The sequence below is a fragment of the Diadema setosum genome, chromosome 4, assembly GCF_964275005.1.
Source record: "Diadema setosum chromosome 4, eeDiaSeto1, whole genome shotgun sequence".
In the NCBI taxonomy this organism is placed as follows: Eukaryota; Metazoa; Echinodermata; class Echinoidea; order Diadematoida; family Diadematidae; genus Diadema; species Diadema setosum.
In genome coordinates this window covers 19,963,085-19,987,989 of record NC_092688.1, presented here as the reverse complement: position 1 = coordinate 19,987,989, position 24,905 = coordinate 19,963,085, and the positions used below count along the sequence as shown (strand labels likewise).

General features: G+C 39.0%; 2 protein-coding genes across 3 annotated transcripts; one reads left to right on the top strand and one right to left on the bottom strand.

Moving 5' to 3' along the window:
- The first annotated feature begins 162 nt into the window (after positions 1–162).
- On the top strand, positions 163–6,822 carry LOC140226985 (cilia- and flagella-associated protein 119-like). Its single transcript, XM_072307423.1, has 8 exons — positions 163–328; positions 903–934; positions 2,046–2,111; positions 2,904–3,073; positions 3,747–3,817; positions 4,215–4,392; positions 4,736–4,843; positions 5,346–6,822. The coding sequence occupies exons 1-8, from the start codon at positions 299–301 to the stop codon at positions 5,537–5,539; spliced, it is 849 nt and encodes a 282-aa protein (XP_072163524.1). The 5' UTR covers positions 163–298; the 3' UTR covers positions 5,540–6,822.
- Positions 6,823–14,563: 7,741 nt separating this feature from the next.
- LOC140226984 (DNA repair protein RAD51 homolog 3-like) lies at positions 14,564–24,692 on the bottom strand. 2 transcript variants are annotated; one of them, XM_072307421.1, is made up of 9 exons: positions 24,345–24,692; positions 21,778–21,951; positions 20,821–21,001; positions 20,202–20,368; positions 17,702–17,832; positions 17,002–17,133; positions 16,334–16,461; positions 15,650–15,710; positions 14,564–15,104 (listed from the first exon to the last, which is right to left on the bottom strand). In XM_072307421.1, the coding sequence occupies exons 1-9, from the start codon at positions 24,460–24,462 to the stop codon at positions 14,907–14,909; spliced, it is 1,290 nt and encodes a 429-aa protein (XP_072163522.1). In that variant the 5' UTR covers positions 24,463–24,692; the 3' UTR covers positions 14,564–14,906. The 2 variants fall into 2 exon arrangements, with proteins under 2 accessions (XP_072163522.1, XP_072163523.1); XM_072307422.1 differs by having other exon boundaries at positions 14,566–15,104; positions 17,702–17,826.
- Between the last annotated feature and the right edge of the window lie 213 nt (positions 24,693–24,905).

Sequence of the window (24,905 nt, the reverse complement as noted above, 5' to 3'; positions counted from 1 at the left end):
AAAAGTTGTAAAGAGAATGAAACAATTCTTTGTCGCCCTATGAGCCGCCTGGCAGCCATCGGCCATCCACAGCTGAAATCTAGCAGACGACATCAACACATCTCGATCCCACAATGCAATATTGCTTGGCTACCACCGGAAGTTTTCATAGTGGAACCGACGTCCCAGTGCTCGCTCGAAGTCGGATGTGATATAATTCCATAATTTTTCTGTTTTCCAGCACATTTTTGAGCAAATTTTCCTCTTGCCAACTGATTTCCTTGTATCATCTCACTGAACTTCAAAATATACTCCAAACATGCCGGGAGAAGTGCCCAAAATACCTCAGGTAAGAGAACCAGCGGTAAATTTCAGTCTGTGTAGTCCCATGCATTTGTTAACATGTTAAAATGGAGCTGTGTAGCTGCGTGGAGCCTAAGCTACCTCAGACAGACCTAAACTGCGACCAGCAGCCCCATACGCAGAGCGTAATGCCCCATGTGGGGCTGCTGGTCGCAGTTAGCATAGACCTAACTGTTAGGCCAGGGCGCCGCATCTAACAATAGAACCCTATAGATCTAGATTGCATACAGAAAGATCCGTCTGTCCACAGGAGTCTTTTATTTTTTTCCCCATTTTTTTTCCATTTTTTTTTTTTTTTTTTTTTTAAACGTTATCGCTCTCTCTCCTCCGTCCGTGAAGCCAGATGTAGTCTCCGCGGAACATTTCTCCGACGACCAGATACAGACCGATCTTTCGGTCAATAAATATTGCATTCGCCATTGACCATTGCCAAATGATTGCATTGCAAATGATTGTGCTTTGTGGTGTGTCAACAACTGTCAAAATTTCTGCAAAGCAACCCAGAGCTATCCCGAACATTAATTCTCTTTCATTTTCTTCCACTTTTCCACTTTCAATAGCCCAGAGATCACAAGGCAAAGATTTGTCTTTGGTGAGTTTCATATGATTGCTATGAAGGAAAATATTACTGTTTAATAATAATATTATCATTATGTAGACCTATACTACCGGTAGGCACCTACTGTAAGTTGTTGTTGTTGTTGTTGTTGTTGTGGTTGTGGTTGTTGTTGTTATGGTTGTTGTGGTGGTGGTGGTTTTTATTAAAGATATCTAGACCTCTATATGTCTGATAATATCTAACGTTTACACAAGAGTTGTTAAATTGTGACAGCTATGAAAGTTTAGCTTGTTTGTTTTTGTAATGTATGTTTGTGTGTTTACCCTGTTCTTGTGAGACGCTTGAATTGGGATATTTTCACGTGTCTCTTCAGGCAACTGGACATATATTTCACACCAGGCACATGCCCATTTGTTCAGAATATTTACAACAAATGAAAAAGTGCCCTCGTAAGGCCCTTGCGCCTGCGGCACCTTCAGGGTATATAATGCACCTGTCTGTCTTGCATATCTAGTGCCTGCATATTGGCAACTAGTACTTCACACTATTCAATTGGGGAATTTCTAAAATGTAATACAAATCTTTCTTGTGTAGGCTATGCACCTATACACCTCGTGAAGCCTAAATTTTTTACCTGCTAAACATGATTTGGATATTATTTTCTGATGGTGTTCAATTTCAATTAATCATTTTATTTGAATAAAGAATTAGAATAAAGTTTCAGAAACAAATAAAGGAATATGCCCAATTACCCTAAGCAAACCATCATATCCCCAGTTGAAGCATCTCATAAAAAGGTGTTTGTTTTTGCATGGGTGTGTGTCTGTACACGTGTGTGTGTGTGTGCAATTTTCAGTGCCAGTATGCAGACTAATATTTCAGTCATAATACGATACTAAAATGTTGTCTCCTTTCTTGTGACTTCTTGATGTCGATGATATATACATCGTGTACATGTTCATCAATGGATTATTGACTGTCTCCACATCCACAAGATAAATGGTTCAAATAAAGTAAGCCTAGCCAGCCTCTGACCTGTCAGTAATTTTGCAGTCATCTCTGGTAGTGGTACAGAATATCTGATTAATTCGCTGAACGTAGATCAGGATATTCATTTCCTAAAACTTTGTGCTTTGATTGACAGGGCGGATTTGGATGTCCACAAATCAGAGGAGATCAAGGAAGCTGCCAGCATGGAAGAAGTCAAGACGTAAGAATTTCTCACATTTGTCAGATTGCAAACATAAATTCTTCCAGTGAGATTGGTGTCTGCCTCAACAGAAATGGTGACTGTAATACGTACATGACACGAGTTATGTTGTCTTGTCAACAACAACAAACAAACAAAAATGCTTGATCTTCTTTTTTACTTGCAGTTAATTATCAGCTAGAAATCATCATGCTTTTAAGATATTTTATATATATAAAATTTCCCGGTACAATAACAAATCAAGGAAATGGTAAATCTTCTAGATTTACCTACAGTACACTTGTTATCATTACCTTCATATTACATTTACAGTGAGTGTGCTTGGTGTTCAGTTCTTTGAGATGCTCATAGTACTACTAGCATTTAGAGGAACATTATGGCATCGTCATTTACTTGTACTAGTATTTAATGAAAAAAAATGGTCTGCATGTTTTCAATGGAGATCTCTGTTCCCAACTATATGAGAACAATGGTTTTGCTTGTGCTTCTTGCTAAATATCTGATTCTTCATTTCTTTTTGCATTTGTTTGAAGAAATTTTGTCTGGATGTATGATATGTTAGACAAGCACTCACATAACTCAACTTATTAAGTTTGTATTTCAGTGACAGAAAGTTAAACATCTATACTGTAATCACTTTTTCCACAAAATCTAATTGCTTCCATCACAGAAGAAAATTGTTTCAGCAGTGTATCTGGCAGTGAATGACATGGCCAAAACAAAGTAGCTTTAGTAGTAGCTGAGCCAAGAAGATGAAGCTTTTGACAATGTTCTGTATCTGTTTGTTTCTAGCATCCTAGCTAATCACTTCAGTCTGAGCGACTACAAAGAAAACCCTCGGTCAGCTGCCTTGCTGGACTTGTACTTCTACGCCACACAGCATGCACTCAACCACAACTTCTCCAAAGAGCAGCTATCTGCATTCTTTTCCATTGTGAAGAAAACTCACATGGTTTGTGTAGGTGAGTGCTGCTATTAAAGTCAATCTTGTGACATACCAAGGTAACTCAGTTACTTGCTCATACTGATTTATTACAAAAGTGTAATGATGTGTGTTCTATGTTCGCCTTTGATTGGTTTAACAAACCTATACATGTATTTGGCTATTTTGCCACATAAAACAAGGTTTACCTCTAGTGTCGTCTAAAATAGAGATATAATGGTACTTCAACCTCACAACTCTCCAATTGGTTAAAGTGTAAGCTTTTGGTCAATGATTGATTATTTACATCCCCTTCGCCTTGAACAGTCATCACATATACACGTACATTATTTCTTCATAGCAATATGATGTGAAGGACACCAGTTTTACTTTGTGATTTTTTTTTTTTTTAAAGGAAATTTAGTGAAGAGTTTTATGCAGACTAGTGGGAGAGATGTGAGGGGATAACATAATCACCCATCTGATTTGAATATGTGATTGCGATTAATATCACTCTTTTATGGTGACATTTGTCAACAATTCTGCAACTTTGTTGATGCCCTAATTTGATGATTTTTTTTTCTTCATTTTGCGTGCTTCAATTTACTCTATTTATTAAAGCCGACATGGATTAGAATTGCCCTTTGAGTACTACATGGTTGGTTTGCAAATAAATTTTTCTTTTAAATGATTGAATATCACTTATCTTGCAGAAACTCCATTCGGCAATGTGGAGCAATGTTACGACTACTTCAGGGAACTGGTGCTATGCCATGCTGTGCTGGTAAGTCGTCAATGTATCCTGTGATTCACATATTTACCAATACCATATGAGACAACCCCATATGCTTACATATGATGTAGGATATTAAGGGGATATACACTCTAAGAATGAATGGGTACAAATTACATTGAAAAGTTGTGTCTACTGATGGGACAATCTTACTCTCCAAAGATGATAGCAGCACTCTAAAATTATATTTATGAACTGAGTTCTTCATAGAGTATGTGGATGCCATTATTTAATCTTCAGTGCAAAGTTTACAATACTTATGATAGTGGTTTGATTGTCTGATTATCTATCTTGTGTACAGGTCAATGTTTGTACAAGATTACAACATATGTGCAACGTTTTCACTACTTTTCAAGAACATACCAACTGTTACTTCCTCAATACGCAGAGGCCGCCTTGGAGTGTGAACATTTTCACACATGAGCACGTACGGCTGATCATCGACTATGTGGTGAACACGTACTTTCGTCACTTCAAGCTGTACAAGTACGTCTTCACACCGCTGGTGCGACTTGACCTCTCCATGACCTATGATGGGATGCCAGAGGAAGAGCCCCAGGCACAAGGTGCAGACTTCCTAACCTGCCTACATAAGGTGGTAGCAAGCACATGTGGGCACATGAATATTGCCACATTATGTAAAGACTCTCACCATAGCATTCCTTCAGTTCGCAAAATCTCTAAATTTCTCTGTTCTTTTTTTTTTTCCCCATAGACTGCCAAAGGCATTGAAATACTAGTAGTCTGTGTACTGTTTAATTGAATTGCTCAACTGGTTTGGTTCATATCTTGAGTACATGTAACAGTTGTGACAAAAGCTTTGTGTAGTATGTAGGTGATATTTGTCATATGTAAGCTTTGATTCGCAATGTCATTTACATGTATAATCTGTCTTTCTCCTTTTCACAGAGGAAGAGCTCAATTTGATTGCGGAAGAAACAGAAGGGGGTGTACAGCAAGACCAGGAACAGCCTGTTACAGAGGGAGGGGATCCAGAGAAGCCACCATCCCCTGAAGGTATGACATCATTGAATTGTCTTCCCACTAGTAGGCGTTACTGTCCATCCGTACCAGTTCATCCTTGTCCCTATTATGATTATGATGATGATGGTGATGATGATGGTGATGATGGTGATGATGGTAGTGATGATGATGGTGATGGTGATGATGGTGGTGATGATGATGATGATGATAATGATGATGATGATGATAGTATTGATGAAGATGATAATGGTAATCCTCATCATAATTACTATTGCTAGAGCAGTGAAAAGTTATTAAGCAGGTCTTTTTGATGTACCAATGACTCAGTGCCTGTAGGTTTGTCTTTGTGTAAATAGTTGGCATATGATGTAAAGAGAAGCAGGATTCAAATGTGAAATGCCAAAATTTGAAGTAAAGGCTAATTTCTTCAATCATTTTTTTTTTCTTCTACTGAACTGAACATTAGACCATCTACAAAATGAAATGATTGTGAGAAAGCTTAATCTCCTTCTATTGTTTGTTTTCCAATTTGCAGAGGAAGAGTCAGAGACCACCAAAGAGCTTCGAAAGTTGATCACAGCACAGCTGAACGAAGAGCTCTCCAAGCTCCGCATCTCCCTGTCAGACCAGATCCAGCAAAACAACGAGTCCCTCCAGAAGAAGCTTTCCCTGGCTGATGCCCCTGGCAGCAGCAAGGGGCGGACATCCAGCAAGGGCAAGAAAAAGTAGATGGCACCCACTGCAGCAGAAACTACTTTCTTAAGAACATTATAGAGGATCAGCAATGGGATACAGCAACGTCTGCTTTGATTCTTGGATTTGGACTTGTGAATTGCATGACTGGTGGTTTGGATGAAGAAAAGATTGATCTCAAAGGGTTGACTAGGTTTAGACCTTGCTACACATGCGTAGCAGATTTGATAAGGACAGGGTGTGTTCAGCCCATGGAATCCCCTGATAAATTGTCAATACCTGTCATGGAATATTGCCACATGACATCAAAGCTGTTATTCTTCCTCTTTCATTAACTTCTAGCCATTTGCTTGTTGTGTACGATTGATATCAGATGACCTGAATAATGCTAGGTTCCATCTTCATAGAGGGGCAAGTATACCACTAGCAAATGTGTCAAAAGTCACTGTTACAGAAGCCCACCCTACATCTTTGGCAGAAAGTTTTTAAACACTTAAAATGTGCAGATGGTAAACCCTGAAAGATTGTTTTGTACAATGGAGGCATGCACGCGACATTTTTTTTTATGTGTATGTCAATATTCCTGGCGTGTCCCTCATGCTTCTACTGCAGACTCGACACTTGCAAGGCCATTGCCTCAGTAGATTAAGGGAAAATGATTTCCAGGTTTATATGGTGCACACTTGAAATTACCAATGTTTCATACAATGTCTGTGAAAGCATGTATGTCGGTATTGTGGTTTGATTCTCTCTGCTATCATTTACTTCACTTTGTCAAATTTCGATTTGCCTGCACCCTCTCTTTCCAGTTGTTAACTTTTTGGGGACAGCTGAAACAAGTCTGGTTTCATAATGTATCTAGAAGTACAAGGCACTTATAATTATGAATTATTGTCAATGTTGTACTGCTTTTTCAAACCCCACATCCTCATCACTTACAATATGTTTTCAGGCATTTCCATGTTGTGCCTCTTTGGTTTTGGATTCCTTGTTAATGCTAAAAATAAAAAATATTGAACAAAGTCTTTGAAAAGCAGGGGTGCCTAGACTGTAGACACTGTCACAAACATACACAAATTGAGTAAAGTCTACTTTATCATAATGCAGAGCATGTATGCTTTCCACAGTTTTTTCCCCCCATCACCTGTGGATATACCCAGTTGTGGAAATATCTCCTGATTACTGTCCCCAAAATTATCAAGTTGTATGTAGACTATAAAGTTGTATTAATGTATTCATTAATATCAGTTATTCCTCCCTTTGTACAAAGAATGTGCTGACAAGTACTATGTAAATAAAGACACACAAATGTTTCTGAAGGTACAGTGCATCTGTATTTAATTCATTTCAAAGTTATGGTCTGTGGCTCATATGTAAAATACACAAGTTTCAATTGGGTTTTACACTGTAATCTCAGAGTAAGTTTAAATGGCTATTTCTTCTCCAAATGTCTGGTGACAAGTTTTCAATTTTTCCCATTTCTTTCCACTTTATTGACTGTAGTGGTGGAATACACTGGTTCTTGCCAAGTCCAGAGACTCCAACTCTCCCGTTTGAGATTTGATTTCTCCCGCCCTGGCTCTGTGTCTCCCGATGGAAAGGATTTCTTACTTATTTCTATCATATGTTGAAAAAATAAGCCTTAGATAGCACCAGAGAACATCTAGAATCCTAGGAACTTCGCGCTTCGCACACATCAACTTGGAGTCTCCCGTTTGCTAGGGGTTTCAGGCGGGAGAATCTCCAGATCAGAAGGTGCTTTAGTAGAGCAGATAAGCCCTCAAAATCACGTGAATTGTGCAAAATTTGACTAAAGCATGAAACTTTCACCAGTGTTAGTACATACCATAAGATTTATTTTAAGATCGGGAGGTAAGTCTGATTTGACCTCTGATGACCTCCAGAGGTCAATGTACTTTAGATATCAGAAAATCGATGTTTTTAGACATTTGCAAATGATATATGTGGTTATGTTGCACTAAACATGCATTTATACCACAGAGAAATCATTTCCAGATTCAACAGAGCACTGGCAGGTTTTTACCTTTGACCTCTGATGACCTCCAGAGGTCAATGAACTTTAAATATCAAAATATCGATGTTTTTAGACATTTGTGAATGATATATGTGGTTATGATTCACTAAACATGCATCTATACTTCAGGGAAACCATTTTCTGATTCCACAGAGCATTGACAGGTTTTAACCTTTGACCTCTGATGACCTTTGGAGGTCAATGACTTCAAAATATTATATTGATCTGTGATGTCATTGGTTAATGGTAACCATTGTTAAGATGTACAAAACAAGCATATCTGTCTTACAATGAAATTGTCTTCATATTCTAAAGAGCAGACAGGTTTCTACCTTTGACCTCTGATGACCTTGAGAGGTCAATGACCTCAGAATATCAGAATATTGAAGTATGACATCATTGGTGAAAGGTCAAACATGGTAAGTACAAAACAAGCATATCTGTGTACAATGACATCGTCTTCATATTCCAAGGCACACAGACGAGTTTCTGCCTTTGACCTCTGATGATCTCGAGAGGTCAATGACCTCAAAGTATCAGAATAGTTTGGCATCATCAATGGTAAACATGATGATGTTTTAGAGAGCACTCGTAGGCCCTGTTTATTAACGAGCCATTACCGTTCACCTATGAAAATCACACAAGGTCAAATACCTCGAATGAAATGTGAGGATGTTAATATTGATATTGCGATTGTTAATAGTTAATTGTTTATAATGTAGGGCTTACAAACCATGCATTTCTGTTACCAAAAAAGTGGCTACTCATTCCGCAGAACTTTTCAGGTAATTATCTAAGTCGGGTATGTGCACAGAGCAAGGGGTGTCGATCTGTTTTCACGTGGGGTGGGGGAACTTGGGAAAATATGTAAAAGCATAAGTTCATGGTGCAAAGGAATGAAGCGGGGGGGAGGGGGAGGATGTGGGTGGGGGATTGGAATTTTGCAGGTTTAGACCTGAAATCAGTGATTCAGTGTAGCTCTTGTTTAATGTGTGCGTCATCACTTATACGGAAGTTGATGGGATGTGGGCGCATCTCACCTACCCTCCTCCCAAAGACGATTTTTTTTTTTTTTTTTAAAGAATCTGATGCATACGTTTTGGGGAATATTTGGAAAATTATGGATCACCAAGGTGTACCAAGTCTATATGGATGGGAACCCAGCAAGCGCAGCGTTGGCGAGGGTAGAGTATTCCACTCCCATTCGACAGAGCTCTTGTATTTTGAGAAATGAGATTCAACGACCTGGCACACAGGCACTTTTGAAGGAATACCTCGAAATTTGTATCAAAAAGGTGTAGTAAGTCAGCCATCTATGGAGGAAGACCAATCCACAGAAGGATGTGGGTGGAGGTATCCCCCTCCCACATTATGGAGCTTTTGCATTCTTTTGTTTGCAATTCAATGATCTCGTGCCATTCTTGAACTACCATTTTGAAAAAAAAAAGTCCATACCCAAATGTGTAGCCATAATCAATGCATGGAGGAGAGGTTGATACAGCGAGAGGAGGGTATGAAAGGGGCTGTCCCCAAATCCTTCCCATGCGAGGGAGCCTTTGCAGTAAGAATAGAAATGTAAAAAAAAAATCTAGTATACACATTTATGATGGAATATTTGGAAAATTATCAGTAAAAGGAGTGTACCAAATCTAAGGGTAGAAACCGAGGAGGGATTGTTAATTGAAAGATACACTACCCCCTCCAACAAGAGGGATTTTCTTTAATATGTCAGAACTGAAATTAAAGATCTAGTACATACTTTGTGATGATATAGAACAAAAATGGGACAAAAGCACTGAGCGTATATGGAAGGGGACATAACGAAAGATAGTGTGGGGGAGGGGGTATGCAAAGGAGATTCTGCCTTTTAATCTGGTGCATACTATAGCTAAAATGTTCAGTGACAATTCATTTTCTGTCAAAAAAGTGAAGAAAAAAAATCTCAATCTCAGGAAATACTTGGAGGCAAAGTTTTATGTCCCCACCATTCCCCCTCCCATATTTTCTCGGGAGGCGGGGCAAATGCCCCTTGCCCTCCAAAATGAACAATCGTGCATGTATAGGAAAGCCTTTTCATCTTTGGAATTCAAATAAAAATATCTCTTAAGAACATTTTTCATAGAATAAGGGAAATTATCATTCCCCAAAGTATGTTATATCTGTGGAAGGAACCAAGCAGGGGAAAGGAGTCTATCGAAAGGAGATGTCCCCTCTCACAGAAGGGAGATTTTGCATTTCAGAATTAAATTTTAACAATCCGATGCACACTTAAAGTGAAAAACTTGGGCAGTTTTCTGTCTAAAAAGCAAAAAACAAAAAACAACAACAAAAACTAACAACAACAAAACATAGTCCACATCTCAGAATTTAATGGGGTGGGGGTCAACTATCCCTGCCACCACCCCACCCCTCCTCCAAACTAATGCCCCGGTATGTGCATGTGTTTTATTCCACTTGTTGAAAAGAAGAGAGAGTTTTAAGAAACAATATTGTTCAGTGGTCGCTATCCCAGTCAAGTAAATTGTTTATCAATAAGGTGATTTCCTTCACCTGTATACCTTAAGATGATGTAGGCCTGGTATTTGCCTTGCACGTTATTACATCTATTTCTTTTTTAGTATTCTCGTTTATATTTTGATGTGAAAGTTGTTTACTTTGCCACGATTTTATTTGTACATAGAAAAAATAATCCAAGACTGAAAATGAAACTGATACAATATTTAATGATCGACATGATGCACATATTGTGTATTTCTATAGCAATAAAAGTGAGCAATTCAAAAGGCGTGTACTCATTTCACATGAACATTAGCGATGATCCTCTGACCTCTGGAGGATATTGAAAGATATGCATCAAAATGTAAGAATATTGATGTCTGGTCTCATTGGTTTGTCATGGCCTGCTGCTTATGAAATAATAATTATATTTTAAAAAAATGCATTTTGTGTGTGTGTGTGTGTGTGTCCAAAATTGTATGCAGAGTATTCCACACACAGTTCAATTTTGACTTCCATCTAGGACAATGAGCGGTTACTTTTTTCTCAACTACACTGTAATATCAAAATCTATTGAAAAAACACGTTGGCGGCTGGGTCTAACACATTATCATTCCTTTTCGTTGGAGATCCATGCAGGATGGTCAAAACAAACATAAAAAATAGATATCTCAAACCTAATTGTTATAACAAAGCATCATATCCTCATATACCCAACCCAACCCTCTATGCCCAGACAATGTAAACCACCCCATGGACTTACTTGGAGCTTTAGAATATCCTTTGTCAACAGAGAGAGACATCCAAACCTTTGCAGTGCCGACTAAGATCTGCCATGGAACTGATTGGTATTGGCTCTGCATCATTGACAGCAGATCTCGTTTCCTATTCTCCTTCTTCTTCTTCTTCTTCTTCTTCTTCTTCTTCTTCTTCTTCTTCTTCTTCTTCATTATACTGTGTAATCTTGTAATATTCTGCCATGGAGCCTTTTCTTAATTGGTTAAAGAAGGTATCCAAAGAGCTATATGAAGCAAAAAACAACAAACAAATGCAAAAACAAAAAGAGAGACATATGTATCTTTAATAACAGAGCTGAATATTGAGTATCTCTCTCCTGAAGTGTTTCAAAGAGATACAAGAGACAGTGGCCGAGAGTAGCCGCCACCTTTTTTTTGGAGTAGGCCTACTTTGTGTTCTTGCAAATGATGCCTGACATTTTTGGTCATTTGCCCTTTTTGAAGAATGCAGCAATAGAGCCACAACTTCCTGCGGAGTGGATATTGTGGGGTTCTTGATGCAGAACATCATCGCTGAATTTGCCTGAGCTGTACTTTCTTACAGGGATTGCCATTGTAGTTTTGTTTTGTTTTGCTTTTTGTTTTTCAAGTGTGGCTGTAACACTGCTTGTTTTGCATATGATGGTCATTGCAGCTAAAGAGTGCATATCTTCTCTGGATCATTCCAAAATTCATGATGTTTCATCTGGGTGAATGGATCCCAGATGATGCATGCATATTCCAGGACAGTCCTGAGCGGCATGGAGTAGCAAAACACCTGAACTTTATGATACTCGTATCTTCGTCTGGAGAGAGTCTTTGGTTGAAGTATAACCTTTTTAAGCTGCTGTGGCGATTTCATTCCAGCTGAGCCTCCTATTGGAACTCCAAAATATTTTGCACAATCCGCTTTCTCCATGGTTTGCCATGAATGCTTATCTATTCCCTGGGTAGGTCTCGGATGGCAATAGCTAGTTGCAATACACAGGATTGCTTCATGTGGAATGCATGTTGGGCCTCACAGTATGTCGAAGTTTTCAAGATGGTCCATGATGTCGCAGCTGTGGACTGTATACTCCAGGACCATGAGTCATTCATCGCAGTCATACTGTAACAACCCACCAGCTTTACACTGGCCAATACAGGCCCACCAGCTGGAAACTATGCAAATATTGCCCATGAGCTTGACACTTAGGCAAACCAGTCCCATAATGAGTCCGACAAATGGGGGAAAAGATCTATGAGACTTACACTGAATAGATTAAACACTCTGTATATCAGTCTCGTGGGCCTTGTTTTCCTCGAGTGTCGAGATAATGGCCATATTTGCTAGTCTACATAACTAACCCAAACATAACAGTTGTATTTGAGGTCACTGCCATCACTCAAGAAACTTAAGTTTTATTTCTGAAGTAATTGACCTCTCACATTTCAGAGACCTGTTACTATAAACAATGCTCTGTGGAATATGCATACATACTTTGATCAAAACATCAATGCGTGATTTGTACATGATTAAGCATTTACGATTACACCAATGAAGCCAAACATCAATACAGGTAAGCCTACACATGTGACCTCAGTGACCTCTCATTGTCCTGAGAGGTCAAAGTTGGATATAATGCACAGGCTAATGACCAATGTTCCATGGAATGACAAGATTCTTCTATTATAGCATAAATGATTGTACATCGGGTATTACAAAGTTGACCATTGACTATACATAGAATATCAATATTCTGATATTTTGAGGTCATTGACCTGTCACCTTCCTCAGAGGTCAAAGGTAGAGACACGTGAGTAATTTCTCTTGCTCTGTGGAATAGGAAAACAATTCAATTGTAATACAAATGAATATAACATCTAAATCATGTTTGTCATCAACCAATTGCACCAAATATCAATGTTCTGACATTTTGAGGTCATTGGCCTCATCATAGGTCATCTGAGGTCATCAGAGGTCAAAGGTAGAAATCTGACTCGAAAGGCTCAGTGGAACATTGAGGCAATTCCTCTTACAAAAATTAGTTTTTAGTACATAATTATCGTGTTTCAGTTATGAGTGACGCATTAAAATATCAATTTTCTGACATTTTGAGGTCATTGACCACTGAAGGTTATCAGAGGTCAAAGATAGAAACCTGTCAGGGCTCTGTGGAATATAAAGACAATTTCACAGTGACAAAAATTAAGTTTTAGTACATTATTACTGTGTTTTATCATTAACCAATGATGCAAAATATCAATTTTCTGACATTTTGAGGTCATTGACCTCTGGAGGTCATCAGAGGTCAAAGGGAAACCTGTCAGGGCTCTGTGGAACATAAAGACAATTTCACTGTGACAAATATTAAGTTTTAGTACATCATTACTGTGTTTATCATTAACCAATGAGGCAAAATATCAATTTTCTTAGATTTTGAGGTCATTGACCTCTAGAGGTCATCAGAGGTCACTTCAGACTTACCTCCCGATCTTAAAATTAATCTTATAGCATGTACTAACAATGGTGAAAGTTTCATGGTTTAGTCAAATTTTGCACAATTCTTCGGCTTATCTGCTCTACTATTGGGGTTGGAGTCTCTGCAAGTCAGTAAGCTCATGGAAAACTTCAGCAAAATTGCCCTGGATATTATAAGGCCAAAAAAAAAAAAATTGTTGCATTGGCGTAACCCGCCCGACCCTAAAAATTCCGCCGACCCCATGTTTTTTTATTATTTTTTTTGCTATCGATATCAAATATCTTGTTGATTGCGATCGCGATCGCACAAACCCGGAAGTGGAAACGGCTCTGGGGATATCGGATGTACGAGGGAGAGATCTAGCGCCTCGCATAAGCCTTCCTTGATCAGTACGTCATCTGTTTCCAACACGGACACGTACTCTAACAAGATTTATTCAGTGTATACGTAGCATTCAGACTGCGATGTATTGTGCACAGTTTTGCCATAGGTTTCTTGTGTGGAGAACTTACACGAATCTGTATATGTGGGACTGTAATAGAGATCGCCGTGTGCGATGAAAAGATCGTACATATGGGTCAATTTGCATCTATCTGTAATATCTAAGTCAAAATAGTAAAATATGAAGTGAAAACATTCAGGATAGGGATTTCAACATCTTTAAATTCTGTGAAGGGGTATAATTCCAGTAATATCGGCCTCATAAATGATTTGTAGAATAGATGAACACAGCACATTTGGTGCAGCAGTTGTAACTGTTTACTGAGCTGAGCACGAGTTTTACACGTAAAATGCAGGTAGCAAAAAAAAACAAAAAACAAAAAAAAAGAAAAAAAAAAATCCGCCCGACCGACCCTTTTTGAAAATCTCATGTTACGCCAATGCAACAATTTTTTTTTTTTTTGGCCTAAACGTAATACTGTAGGCATAAAATCTGAATACACTCTAGCTTGCCCACAAACACTTCAGAAATGTCTTGGTTTACTCTGAATGAATGTATGACTGCACATATGAGTTGAACACTGCTTACATACAAACCTTTCTACGGTCCACTAGAAGTTGCCTTACCACTACACAAGATTGTCTGACACTGGCAAGTCACTGAGCATACATTATCTTTGTTCTTTTTTTTTTCCAATTGTGTAAGATATGTTATGCATTTTGACCTTTACTAATAAGTCTATAACTTACCAGCTCCTGTAGCATCATGCACAAGCTAAAGAGAGTACTCACTTCTCAGATATCTCATGGCATGGCCACAAACATCATGCTAGGACTTGGTTTCATGATGAAGAATCACTGTAAAACCATGTGGGAGATGGTAAACTCAAACCAGAATTGAATTGAAGCATTGAAGGCACTGTCGTGATAGCTCTGAATGTAACCTAGGCTTGTCTGAACAGGAGGTGTAGGGATCACAGATGCCCTGGCAAATAATACTGGCATGAAATAGTACTTTTCAAACATTTACCAGCTGCTTTCATGGAATGGAAGCATCATAAGGTTCACCTGTACCACAAACAGGGAGATGGCAACAAATTTAGTTCTAAAGAGTTGCACATCACTCCAAGTACTGCCTGATTTATTGAAAGGCAACATGGTTGGTTACGCATCAACATCATGTATCTCGTGCTTCACGTTACGAAATTGTCCTGGCGAGGTCGCTTCCTGGGATTTCCTGCATCCTCCACTGGATGCTGATTGGCAGCCACACCCTCGGTATTCTCATTTTGACGAGTTGATACATGACTCTCTCCGGTAGGTCCCATGGATGAGGCTTGCATAGTTCCACACAGAGAAGACGACCTCCCAACGCTTCGAACTCCAGCCAGCTGTAAGAAAAAAACAACAACAACAAACTAACTGCTATTTCTGCAACAAATATTCTCTTGATAACAATGACTCCTATCCTAAAGTAATGAGCCATCTTACCAATTTTTTGGGGGGAAAAAAAAGAAAAAAAAAATAGAAACAGGAAACTGATCCTTTCCACGCAATTTTGAAGTTGCAATTGTTTGAAAAAAAAACAACAACAACAACACACACACACACTCACACACATACACTTGTTATTACAAACTCACTATCTGTATATTAAAAGTCTGGGTTTCTTATTGGATTTTTTTTTTTTTTTTGGGGGGGGGGTGGTGGGAGGGGATGTTTTTTTTTCTTTCTTTCTTTTATGTTTATTCATGAAAATTTTGAGTCTTGAGATGCAAAACTACAAAAAAAGCACCAGTACAAAACATTTTGACAAAATCATCATCTGAATTTGTCAGTGGTAATTATGGCATCATCTAGAATAATTCATTGAAACTCATTTTGGCTGCAAGAAATATATGGAGAGAAACTGACGGCATACAAGTCCAGAACTTACCGTAATCTGGTAGGGGATTGTGGCCTCTCTCTTGGAAGGAGACTTGTACAAATTGGCATACCTAGAGAAGAAATCAAGAAAAGAGAACCTTGAATAATTATACTGCACACTCTTCATCATTTTAATCCATAAATCTCCATCTCCTTTCCTAAGAAAATGAATGAACTATTTATGGCAGCCTCGTGAATCAGTGTAGCAGCATGCCTCATACGCAAGAAGAACAATGGGAATGAAAAGATGGGCTTCTCTCGGGAAACTTGTTTACCACACAAGGGGATTAATGCAGGTAACATTACAGTTCTATGATAAAGACAATAATCTTTTAGCACCAAAATGATGTCACATTTTGATGATAAGCAATGCTCAAAAGCAGACAAGGCTCTCAGATTACACCTGTCATATCCAAAGAGAGTATCAATGTGCTTTAAAGATGATAACAATCACAAGGTACTCAATCACAAAACCATACAACTATACAATATAAATGTAACTGTTCAGCATTTCAGTGGTTGCGACAAACAATTTCAACGTTCCTTCAAACTGTCAGAGATGTTATGCTTCTCTGTGACTATTTTGATTCAAAGCTATTCAAAACAATTTTCCTTCCAAAGTGGATTGTTCTGTAAATGTAGCCAGGTTAAGCACCCCATGGCTTCCCCCATTATCTAGGCTACAAATCCTTACCTCTGAGCGTCCTTCCAGTAGAGAATCAGTCGAATGGTACAGGCATGACCCCAACTCTCTCCCAAGGCAGGGACAAGGTGGGACGTCCCATCCCCAATCTTGGTGGTCATCTGATTGGTCAAGACAACCTGGTCAGTGCAAGACACGGAAAATCCATATACGTATAATAAACATACATCAGTCATTTATATTCCTTGAGCCTATTGAGCTTGAGCTTTATGTTATGAACAGAGTGTGAGAGAAAAATCAAAAGAAATGTGTTGAAGCTTCTGATATCCTGACAAAAGTGCACAAATACAGAGATTTATCTGCCTATAATATGTAGGCATTATTGCTACAGTTCTATGAAACAGTTATTTTCTGTAGACATGGTGTCCTGCCATGTAATACAAAATACATGTATTCTAAACTACAATCTTGCATTCTACCCCCTTAAAAAAAGAAGCAATACAACCATTACTCTGAATGTAATTTGTCCTCTGAGGTATGCATTTTTACATGGAGGTATTCAATCTTGTGGTAGATATGCATATAGGGCATGTCATATCTCTGGTTTTAAAATAAGCTTCAGATGCAATCAAGACACCTTATTCCTTTCTACTCTGATACAGCGACTACACCATGTCCACCTCGAAGTGGTGACTGCACACTGGGGTACATAAACTTACAGCCAAGCTGTTTTGAGTTGCAATCCGAATCAGGCTCTGCGCAAGGCCATTCAGCAGCCTGGTGCGTAGAGACATGTCATCAAAGTCATGTCTGAAATGGAAGGCGATGCTGTCCACCACGATGAGCTTTACCTGAAAGTAATCAATGGATTCAAACAAGCACACTTCCCTGTGTGAACAGGTGTATTCAAGTACTGCCTAAAAGGCAATTCTACAGTATTACATCACTTTTATTTACATGCTTTATATCAACACAACAGTATCATATCATTAATCAACTATTTAAATCATTTCAGAAATCCAATTTTACAGCTTTGTATAATACACTATAACACTATACAGCAGTATGCATGCCAAATTGATGGCTGTCACATGCTCCATAGCCAAGATCTCAGGGGGCAGATCTCCCCCCCCCCCCATTCTTTCTTCATTTATTAAATCAATCATTATTTGATGGGGCATTGGTAATAACACTATTCAGTGCACTCCCATTATAATGACATTCCGGTTACAACGAAGTAAAAATTCAGGCCGTAACATTACCCACTCGATGTATTCTTATTGTTTATTTGTTCGGTTATGACGAAATTTCGATATATAACAAAAGGAAACTGCCAGTCCCGATGACTTCGTTATAACAGGAGTCCACTGTATTAATTCTCAAAAACTGTATTAATTTTGTAGGAGTCATGGTACCTACTGCGTTATGCTGAGACAGGAAGTCAGGCAAAAGGTTGACGAGGGCAAGGAGCTCAACGTGATTGTGACAGCGGAAATAATGAATACCAGACAGAATCTTCTCAACAGTGACGGCTTTCAACTCGTCTGCATCTGCAAAGGGTGGGAAGGAAATGAAGTCATAAAGGAGCATGGTACATATTTGTTATATCTCTTTGTCAGATTCACATCTTTCCATGATTTTCAAAATATGCAACTGTTTTCTTGAAGAAAGTATGTAAGAAGTGGCACAGCAAGCACAACACAATACTAAGTACTGTGTAAGTTACAACACAGTCACCAACACAACCAAGTTATTACCCATTGACCAGTATGTTAGATGACCCAATAACATTTCTTAATCATTTGCCTGCTACAGAGGTTTTCTTTGTCACTGTTACCCAGAGGATTTTGCTGTTGTTGGTGGTGCTGTTACCCAGCAAAAGCCCAGGTAAGGTAATAATAATAATAATAATAATGATAATAATAATAAGGTCTTATTTACCCAGGGTAGCCTCTTCAGTGTTGCCACTGCTCTACCAGAGGGCCCTGCTATTATTATTACCCTAGCGTTGCCAGGTATCCATTTATACACCTGGGTCGAGAGGGACACAGTGGGTAAAGACATCTTGTCCAAGGACGTAAGCACTGGGCGGGATTCAAACTCGGGTCCTCCGATCGGGTGTCGGGAGTCTTATCCACTATGCCACAGCGCCCCCACTTGGTCTTCATAATACAACACATCGAGCATACATCATATTCACGGAGTGTAACAGCAAAAAGGAAAACCTCTGTAACTACAGACTCTCCGCAAAACAAATACCCTTCATTCATTTGCCTGCTGTTTCTCAAGCTCTAATGGACTTATCTCTTCTGTTTCATCATAATGTCTTCTGTGGTACATTTTGATTTACAGCAACATTTCTGCATTTAGATACATCATGGCATATCATATTGTAAATGCTGAGTTAAAAGAAAAAACTAGAAATGTCGCTATGGCGACTGATGCCTCCGCCATAATGCATGATTCTCCCAATAGGTGTATAGTACAATGTCTTCACAATGTGTGATGACAGTTTCACATAAATGGCAAAATATTGAAATGACAGGTTTGTCAGAAATATCTTGAATGTTCACTTTCCTTGAACTGGGTTTGCTATAATTGTCTAAGAGGGCAGGTACACATATTTGGGGAATTGAGGATTTTTTTTTTGCTGACCGTCCTTTTATAAGTTTATGCATTGAGTAATTCTCAAGGTATGAAGAAAGAGTGTAAGTACAGTACAAAATAGTTTTTTTTTTTTTTTTTTGCATTTAAACCTGGCCTTTGACCCTTAACCTTTGACCTTTTGGCTGGAAATTTCCCAGAGAATCTCCATTAGGTAATACATGTATATATTAAGTTTTAAAACTAACAATGCAAGCATTGCATAATATACTAGTATATGGGGGAAATAGTAAAATTTTGAGGAGTTGACCTTGACCATTGACCCCTTGACTATTGACCCATGACCCCTAAGTTCCCTAGATAATCCCTGCCAGTCAGTACATGCGTATGTTACAAAGTTCCATGAAAATACATTGAACCATTTGCGAGAAAAGTGAAATTGTAACATTTTCACCTAACCTTTGACCTTTTGACCTTTGACCTTATGACATGAAACTCTCTCTGGAGAATCTTTACACAGTAGTACATGTCTACGCTAAGTTTCAAAAAAATACCTTCGGGCATTGCATAGATATGGGGAAAATAGCAACATTTTTAGCATTTGACCTTGACCTTTTGACCTCTTGCCAATGTCACTTAAATCTACTCAACTAATTGCCCCATCATACATCATCCTTGGACCAAGTCTGGTGAAAGCTGCTTCATCCAGTCTTGAGTTATCGCGCAAACAAATACAATTTCATGATTTGACCTTAACCTTTGACCTTTGAACTTTGGCCGATTTCAACCAAAATCCAATCAAGTAATTGCCCCATCATACTTTATAATTGGACCAAGTTTGGTAAAATTCCAGTCAAAATTACTCAAGTTATCGCGTAAACGAATGCGGACGGACGTACGTACAGACGTACGGACGTACGTACAGACGGACGGACGGACGGAAAACCCAAAAACATAATGCCTCCGGCACCACTTCGTGGCGGAGGCATGAAAATTAACAACAAACATGGACGTTAGCAATGCATATATGCATACTACTAAAAACACAATTGGAAATCTATCAGAAAATAGATGACAGCAATATACACACTGACATGCAACTCAAAGTGGAAATAAAACATTACACATAATATACACAGGACAGTGCACACTATAAAACAAGTAAAGATTGTGTGCAAGAAGATGTGCTTTGAGAAAATGGACAATAGTACTCCATACAGTATTTACAAACACTACTGTATAAACTAAATATATCACAAGAAATGGGACTTTATTCACTCAAACATACACACACACAGAAAAACAAAACACAGACCTGCTGCACTCCCTGCATCCAGCAATCGCTGACAGTGCTCGGCTGCGGCTTGCCCGATTTCCCAGGCTCGCTGTGGAATGAAACTGCCCTCTGTGTCGATGTAGATAGCCTCACCTCCAGCACCTCCCAGACACACAGGGATCTGTGCATCCACAGACAGCTGAATACTGGGGAGTTAACACAGAGGTCAAAGGTCAGACATTGGTGAAAGTTTGTGAATAAGATTCATGTACACACTAGAACAGACAATGGGTCAACATGTAACATCGTTAAAAGCTTCTCAAAGAAGAGAAAATTTGAAAAATTTTGTGAAATCCACAAAAGGTTTGAATGTACATGCTTCATCCTTCAAGTCTCATGAAGTATTCTGCTAAACCGATGTAGAGACATCCTTGGAATCTGAATAAAGATTTTTTTTTTTGGGGGGGGTTGTTCATCCCCCCCCCCCCCCTTTCTACTAGAAAATCACATGTTTTATGATTCCACATGAAAACAAATATTATATCACTTTTCAATGAAATGAATCGAGATGAATAAAGTCTCACAAAATAATGAATGCACAGGAATTCTGTTTCCTGGCTCTGCCAGTGTTTGAACACATACATTTAACACTACTCACCATAGCTGTGTCTTGCCCACCCCAGGGGCACCACATATCTCTGTGATCTTTCCCATGGGCACCCCACCTCCAAGCATGTCATCTAGCTCCTCACAGAATGTGATGATTGGTGGCTTTGACTGGTCCTGTCGCAGCATTTCAAAGGCTGTAACTGTTCTCTGACTCTTATCATTACACCAAGCTGCAGCAGGGAATCAACCGTACGTTTGACACTTTAGTTTAAAGGTGAGAAACAATACTGAATAATCAAATTTGTTCTGCATAGTTAAAAATACATTATGAGAATGATATCATCTTACATATTTCTGTGACAATTACGTTTATTGTTTATAAAATTCAAAGCACATATTGAATCAACACAGTGCACTCCTGTTATAAAGAACGCAGTACGTAATAATGAAATTCCCGTTACTACCAAATAAAAATTCAGGCTGCAACATTATTGGCTCGATGTATTTTCATTGTTTATTTGTTCGGTTATGACGAAATTTCAATATTACGGAAGAAAACTGCCGGTCCTGAGGACTTCATTATAATGGGAGTCCACTGTACTAGTATACATAACCATAATGACTGTACACAGAATCATTGTGTGCAGTGTACAATGAGACAACCCTCCATGCTACTGTATCTCATGTACAATGAAACATTGTATTCCACGCATAACACTCCATTGACAGAGGACGACCACTGGTGATGTTTCAGTTTCCTTTTCATTAGTTATCAAATTGGTTGGAACATCGTTTAATGAATGACATCATTATTTCCTGGTCCATCTTAGACAGGTGTGGAGGAAACACACTAAATCACTTTGCACTTTATACAAGTAAACATTATGAGCAATGAACTTGTAGCCACCTTGGAGCTTGAATATAGTCTGTTTCGAGATCAAGCCTTAGTTATGCCATGTATTTTGGTATCACAGCCAAATGTATTTAAACTGTCTTGTAATGTTACCTGTACTGCATACTCCTGTCTGGCTTGGTGTTTCTCCTGAAGTACTGGTGCCAGATGATGCTGCTTGGCAGCTTGTGGTTGAAGAGACAGGCTGATCATGTTGTTCAGCAGAATTTCTACCAGACTTGAAGGTTCTCAATAATTCCAGAGCATCTTCTTTACTTATGCCTAATTCTGTAATGTACAGTAAAAACAAATTTTACAAAATCCTCTTTGTATCCATTCATGAATGAGAAAAATGGCATCTGTGGCTTTGTTACCCCTCCATTGAAACTGAGAAAAAAAAAATCACTAAGTTTATTTCTCACCATCAAGGGGTTAAAAGACAACAACTACACCTGCACAAGCAATTGCACAAACAAAACTTAAACACATCAATATATGTCCAATATTAGTCAATAGTGCATTTTGTTTCTTCTACAACTGTACTGTGCTGTTCATGTCATTCACAACTCTCATGATGTGCTGTGTGTATCTGCTAGGTAGTCCCATGCATACTCAATAAATAGTACATCCTAACTCTAAACAGAGCTAGGAGGAAGACTGACTGCTAGATATCTAATCACCTGGAAGATGGGAAATGTACTTGGAAATTTATGAGAAAACAGTTTTCATGTTTTTTTTTTTTTCCCTTTCCAGATTCTAATGGAGGCACCAAAGGAATTCTTTGCTCTTTTTAGTAGAAAATTAGCCCATCAGAGTTTTCAGTCTTGAACACAATTGGACACCACAGATCATCCTTCCCAATGAATTTATGTCAGCACTGATCTCGGTTGAACTTAAGGAAAGAACAAAACAATATGAAGACTACCGGTACACTTCTTTATCAAAACTACTATCATTACAGAGGGTTTGAATTAGGATTCAATAGACATTTGTAGAGTCGAACTGAAATGATAGTCTTATAAGAAAAACAGGGTTTATAAATTGCATTATTTGCCAGAATGTGATGACTTCTTCTCTCATTGCACGGCATGGTGGTTTATGTGAAATGAATTGAGTCCAATGCAGAATACACTTCCTTGCCTCAGTAGTTTCCTCACCCTACTTACTACGGTATCTAATTTGGTCGACTTATTAATGTAAACTTAATTACTTCATCAGTATTAGAATCTACTATTAGATCTAAGACTAAAATTTAATATGTCACTAATCTGTGATACTTGACACAGAAGGGTGTTCATCAACCTGCTGGATTCATAATTTATTCAGACTTCAAAGTTAAAACTTTGTGCACTTTATGCAGGTCACCGAGTTGAACAAAAGATCGGTCCATATTTTGTCAGGGTCAGGGATACGTTCCACAGAGACTGCGTCAAAAAATAACTTAGAAATTCCTCCCAGTCGACAGATTTTTCTGTCTATAGAGATCTATAGTCATCGCATAAACCCTGGGGCACTCCATTGTAAAGTTGTACTGTGGTAGTCTCGCATTCAGGCTTGTCAAAGTTTGTGACAAGCTCCACAGAGGTAAAACTACAGATAGGTGCGATGTATGGTAGCCCTACTACATATCGACCACCCTTATTGAAACCGACCGCGTATAATTCGCGCACTGAACACTTAGTACGCACTTCTCTGCGCGCAAAGCACATAAAAATGGATTGGCTTTGAATGCAGATGAGGATGGTGTGGGAAAACGCGATAATTCACTGTTCATTAATGGTTTTAATCAAGGACAAAATTTTGAATGAATATTTTCACCGAATCGTAATGACAGCACAATGTAATGTCTATGGAACTTTCTAAAAGGCTTCTAAAAAGCTTCGTACAACACAGTGTTCAATACAACTCGGTTTGCGTGCATTGTCAATGCAAAAACAGCGGTCGATCCTAATAACGCGATTTACCGCGGGGAGCTGAAACGAGGCCACGCAAGTTCGTCGGCGATATTTTTGCACTGAAACTTCGAATCGAAAAGGGAACAACGGCATTTGATAGAGCTGGATTTTCTCAAACACGTAGGTCAAGTTTTTTACGTGAATTTCAGTGTCAAGTGTTAAATATCCTTATCAAGCAAATAAACATTAGGCGGTCGATTAGTAGTAGGTCCAACCATACTTGAACGTTACTGTAGCAGTGTGGTACATGGATGGATGGCTGATTGAAGAAGACAGAAAGATCTGTCTGTCCAGAGGAGTCTTTTATGTTTTTTGACGTTATGGCTCTTATCTGTGAAGCCAGATGCAGTCTGCGCGCCGCGGAACATATCCCTGACAACCAGATACAGACCAATATTTTGGTCAAGATTAAGTTGCTACAATGCTAGTTGGTGGCAATCTGGCACATCTATAGATCTAACTGCTAATGGGGGTTTCGAACATGCATACACCCCAGTACACTACGGTGCAATGGTGTGGATGACTGGCATGACCTCAGCTCACCTCAGCCTTGTTGAATACAGATCTGGAAGGTGAATAGGATCTAATTAACTGATTAATTGGCCTAACGTTACTCGTTATGGCACAACAATTATTGACTTCATTTTGCTATGGTGCTATGTATTTTCACAATTAAAACCATGCATCTTTACTATGAAAGTAGTCTTATTTGCATTGTAAACTGACCTTTGCTAAGTTCAGATGGTTTTAATTCTACAACATCAGAGATTGCACTGAATCCTGCAGCCTTCAACTTCGTTCTGTATGAAGGGGGAATAGGATAGCTGTGAAGGTCACGCTGCATACTTCTAACGTTACTTGTTTGATCGGACGATCACGATCAGCTGCCCGCCTCAGCAATGAAAACAGTGCGGTAGTAAGTTTTCCGTTTGATCTCGTCGATGTAAAATCTGGATTACACTTTCAGTTGGATTTGACGGAGTTTGTCCATCACCACGACTCTCCTTTTTGTTTTTCAAACCAGCGCGCTCCGCAGAGACCGTTAAATATGCAGCTCCCGGCCCTCGCTTCCACCGACCGGTAACGCGGTACCGTACCTCGGCCGCGCCGCTCCACTCTTTTCCCTGCCTGTGAGCTACTCTCTGCCAACTGCTAGCATGCTGGCCATGGGCAGCAGCACCGGCACACACAGCCGGCGGCGCAGGCTCTGCGCCCCGAGCGAAGCCGGCGGACACTGGCCGGTCATCAAGCCAGCGCCACACGGCGATCTAAGGTGGCTCCGATCGC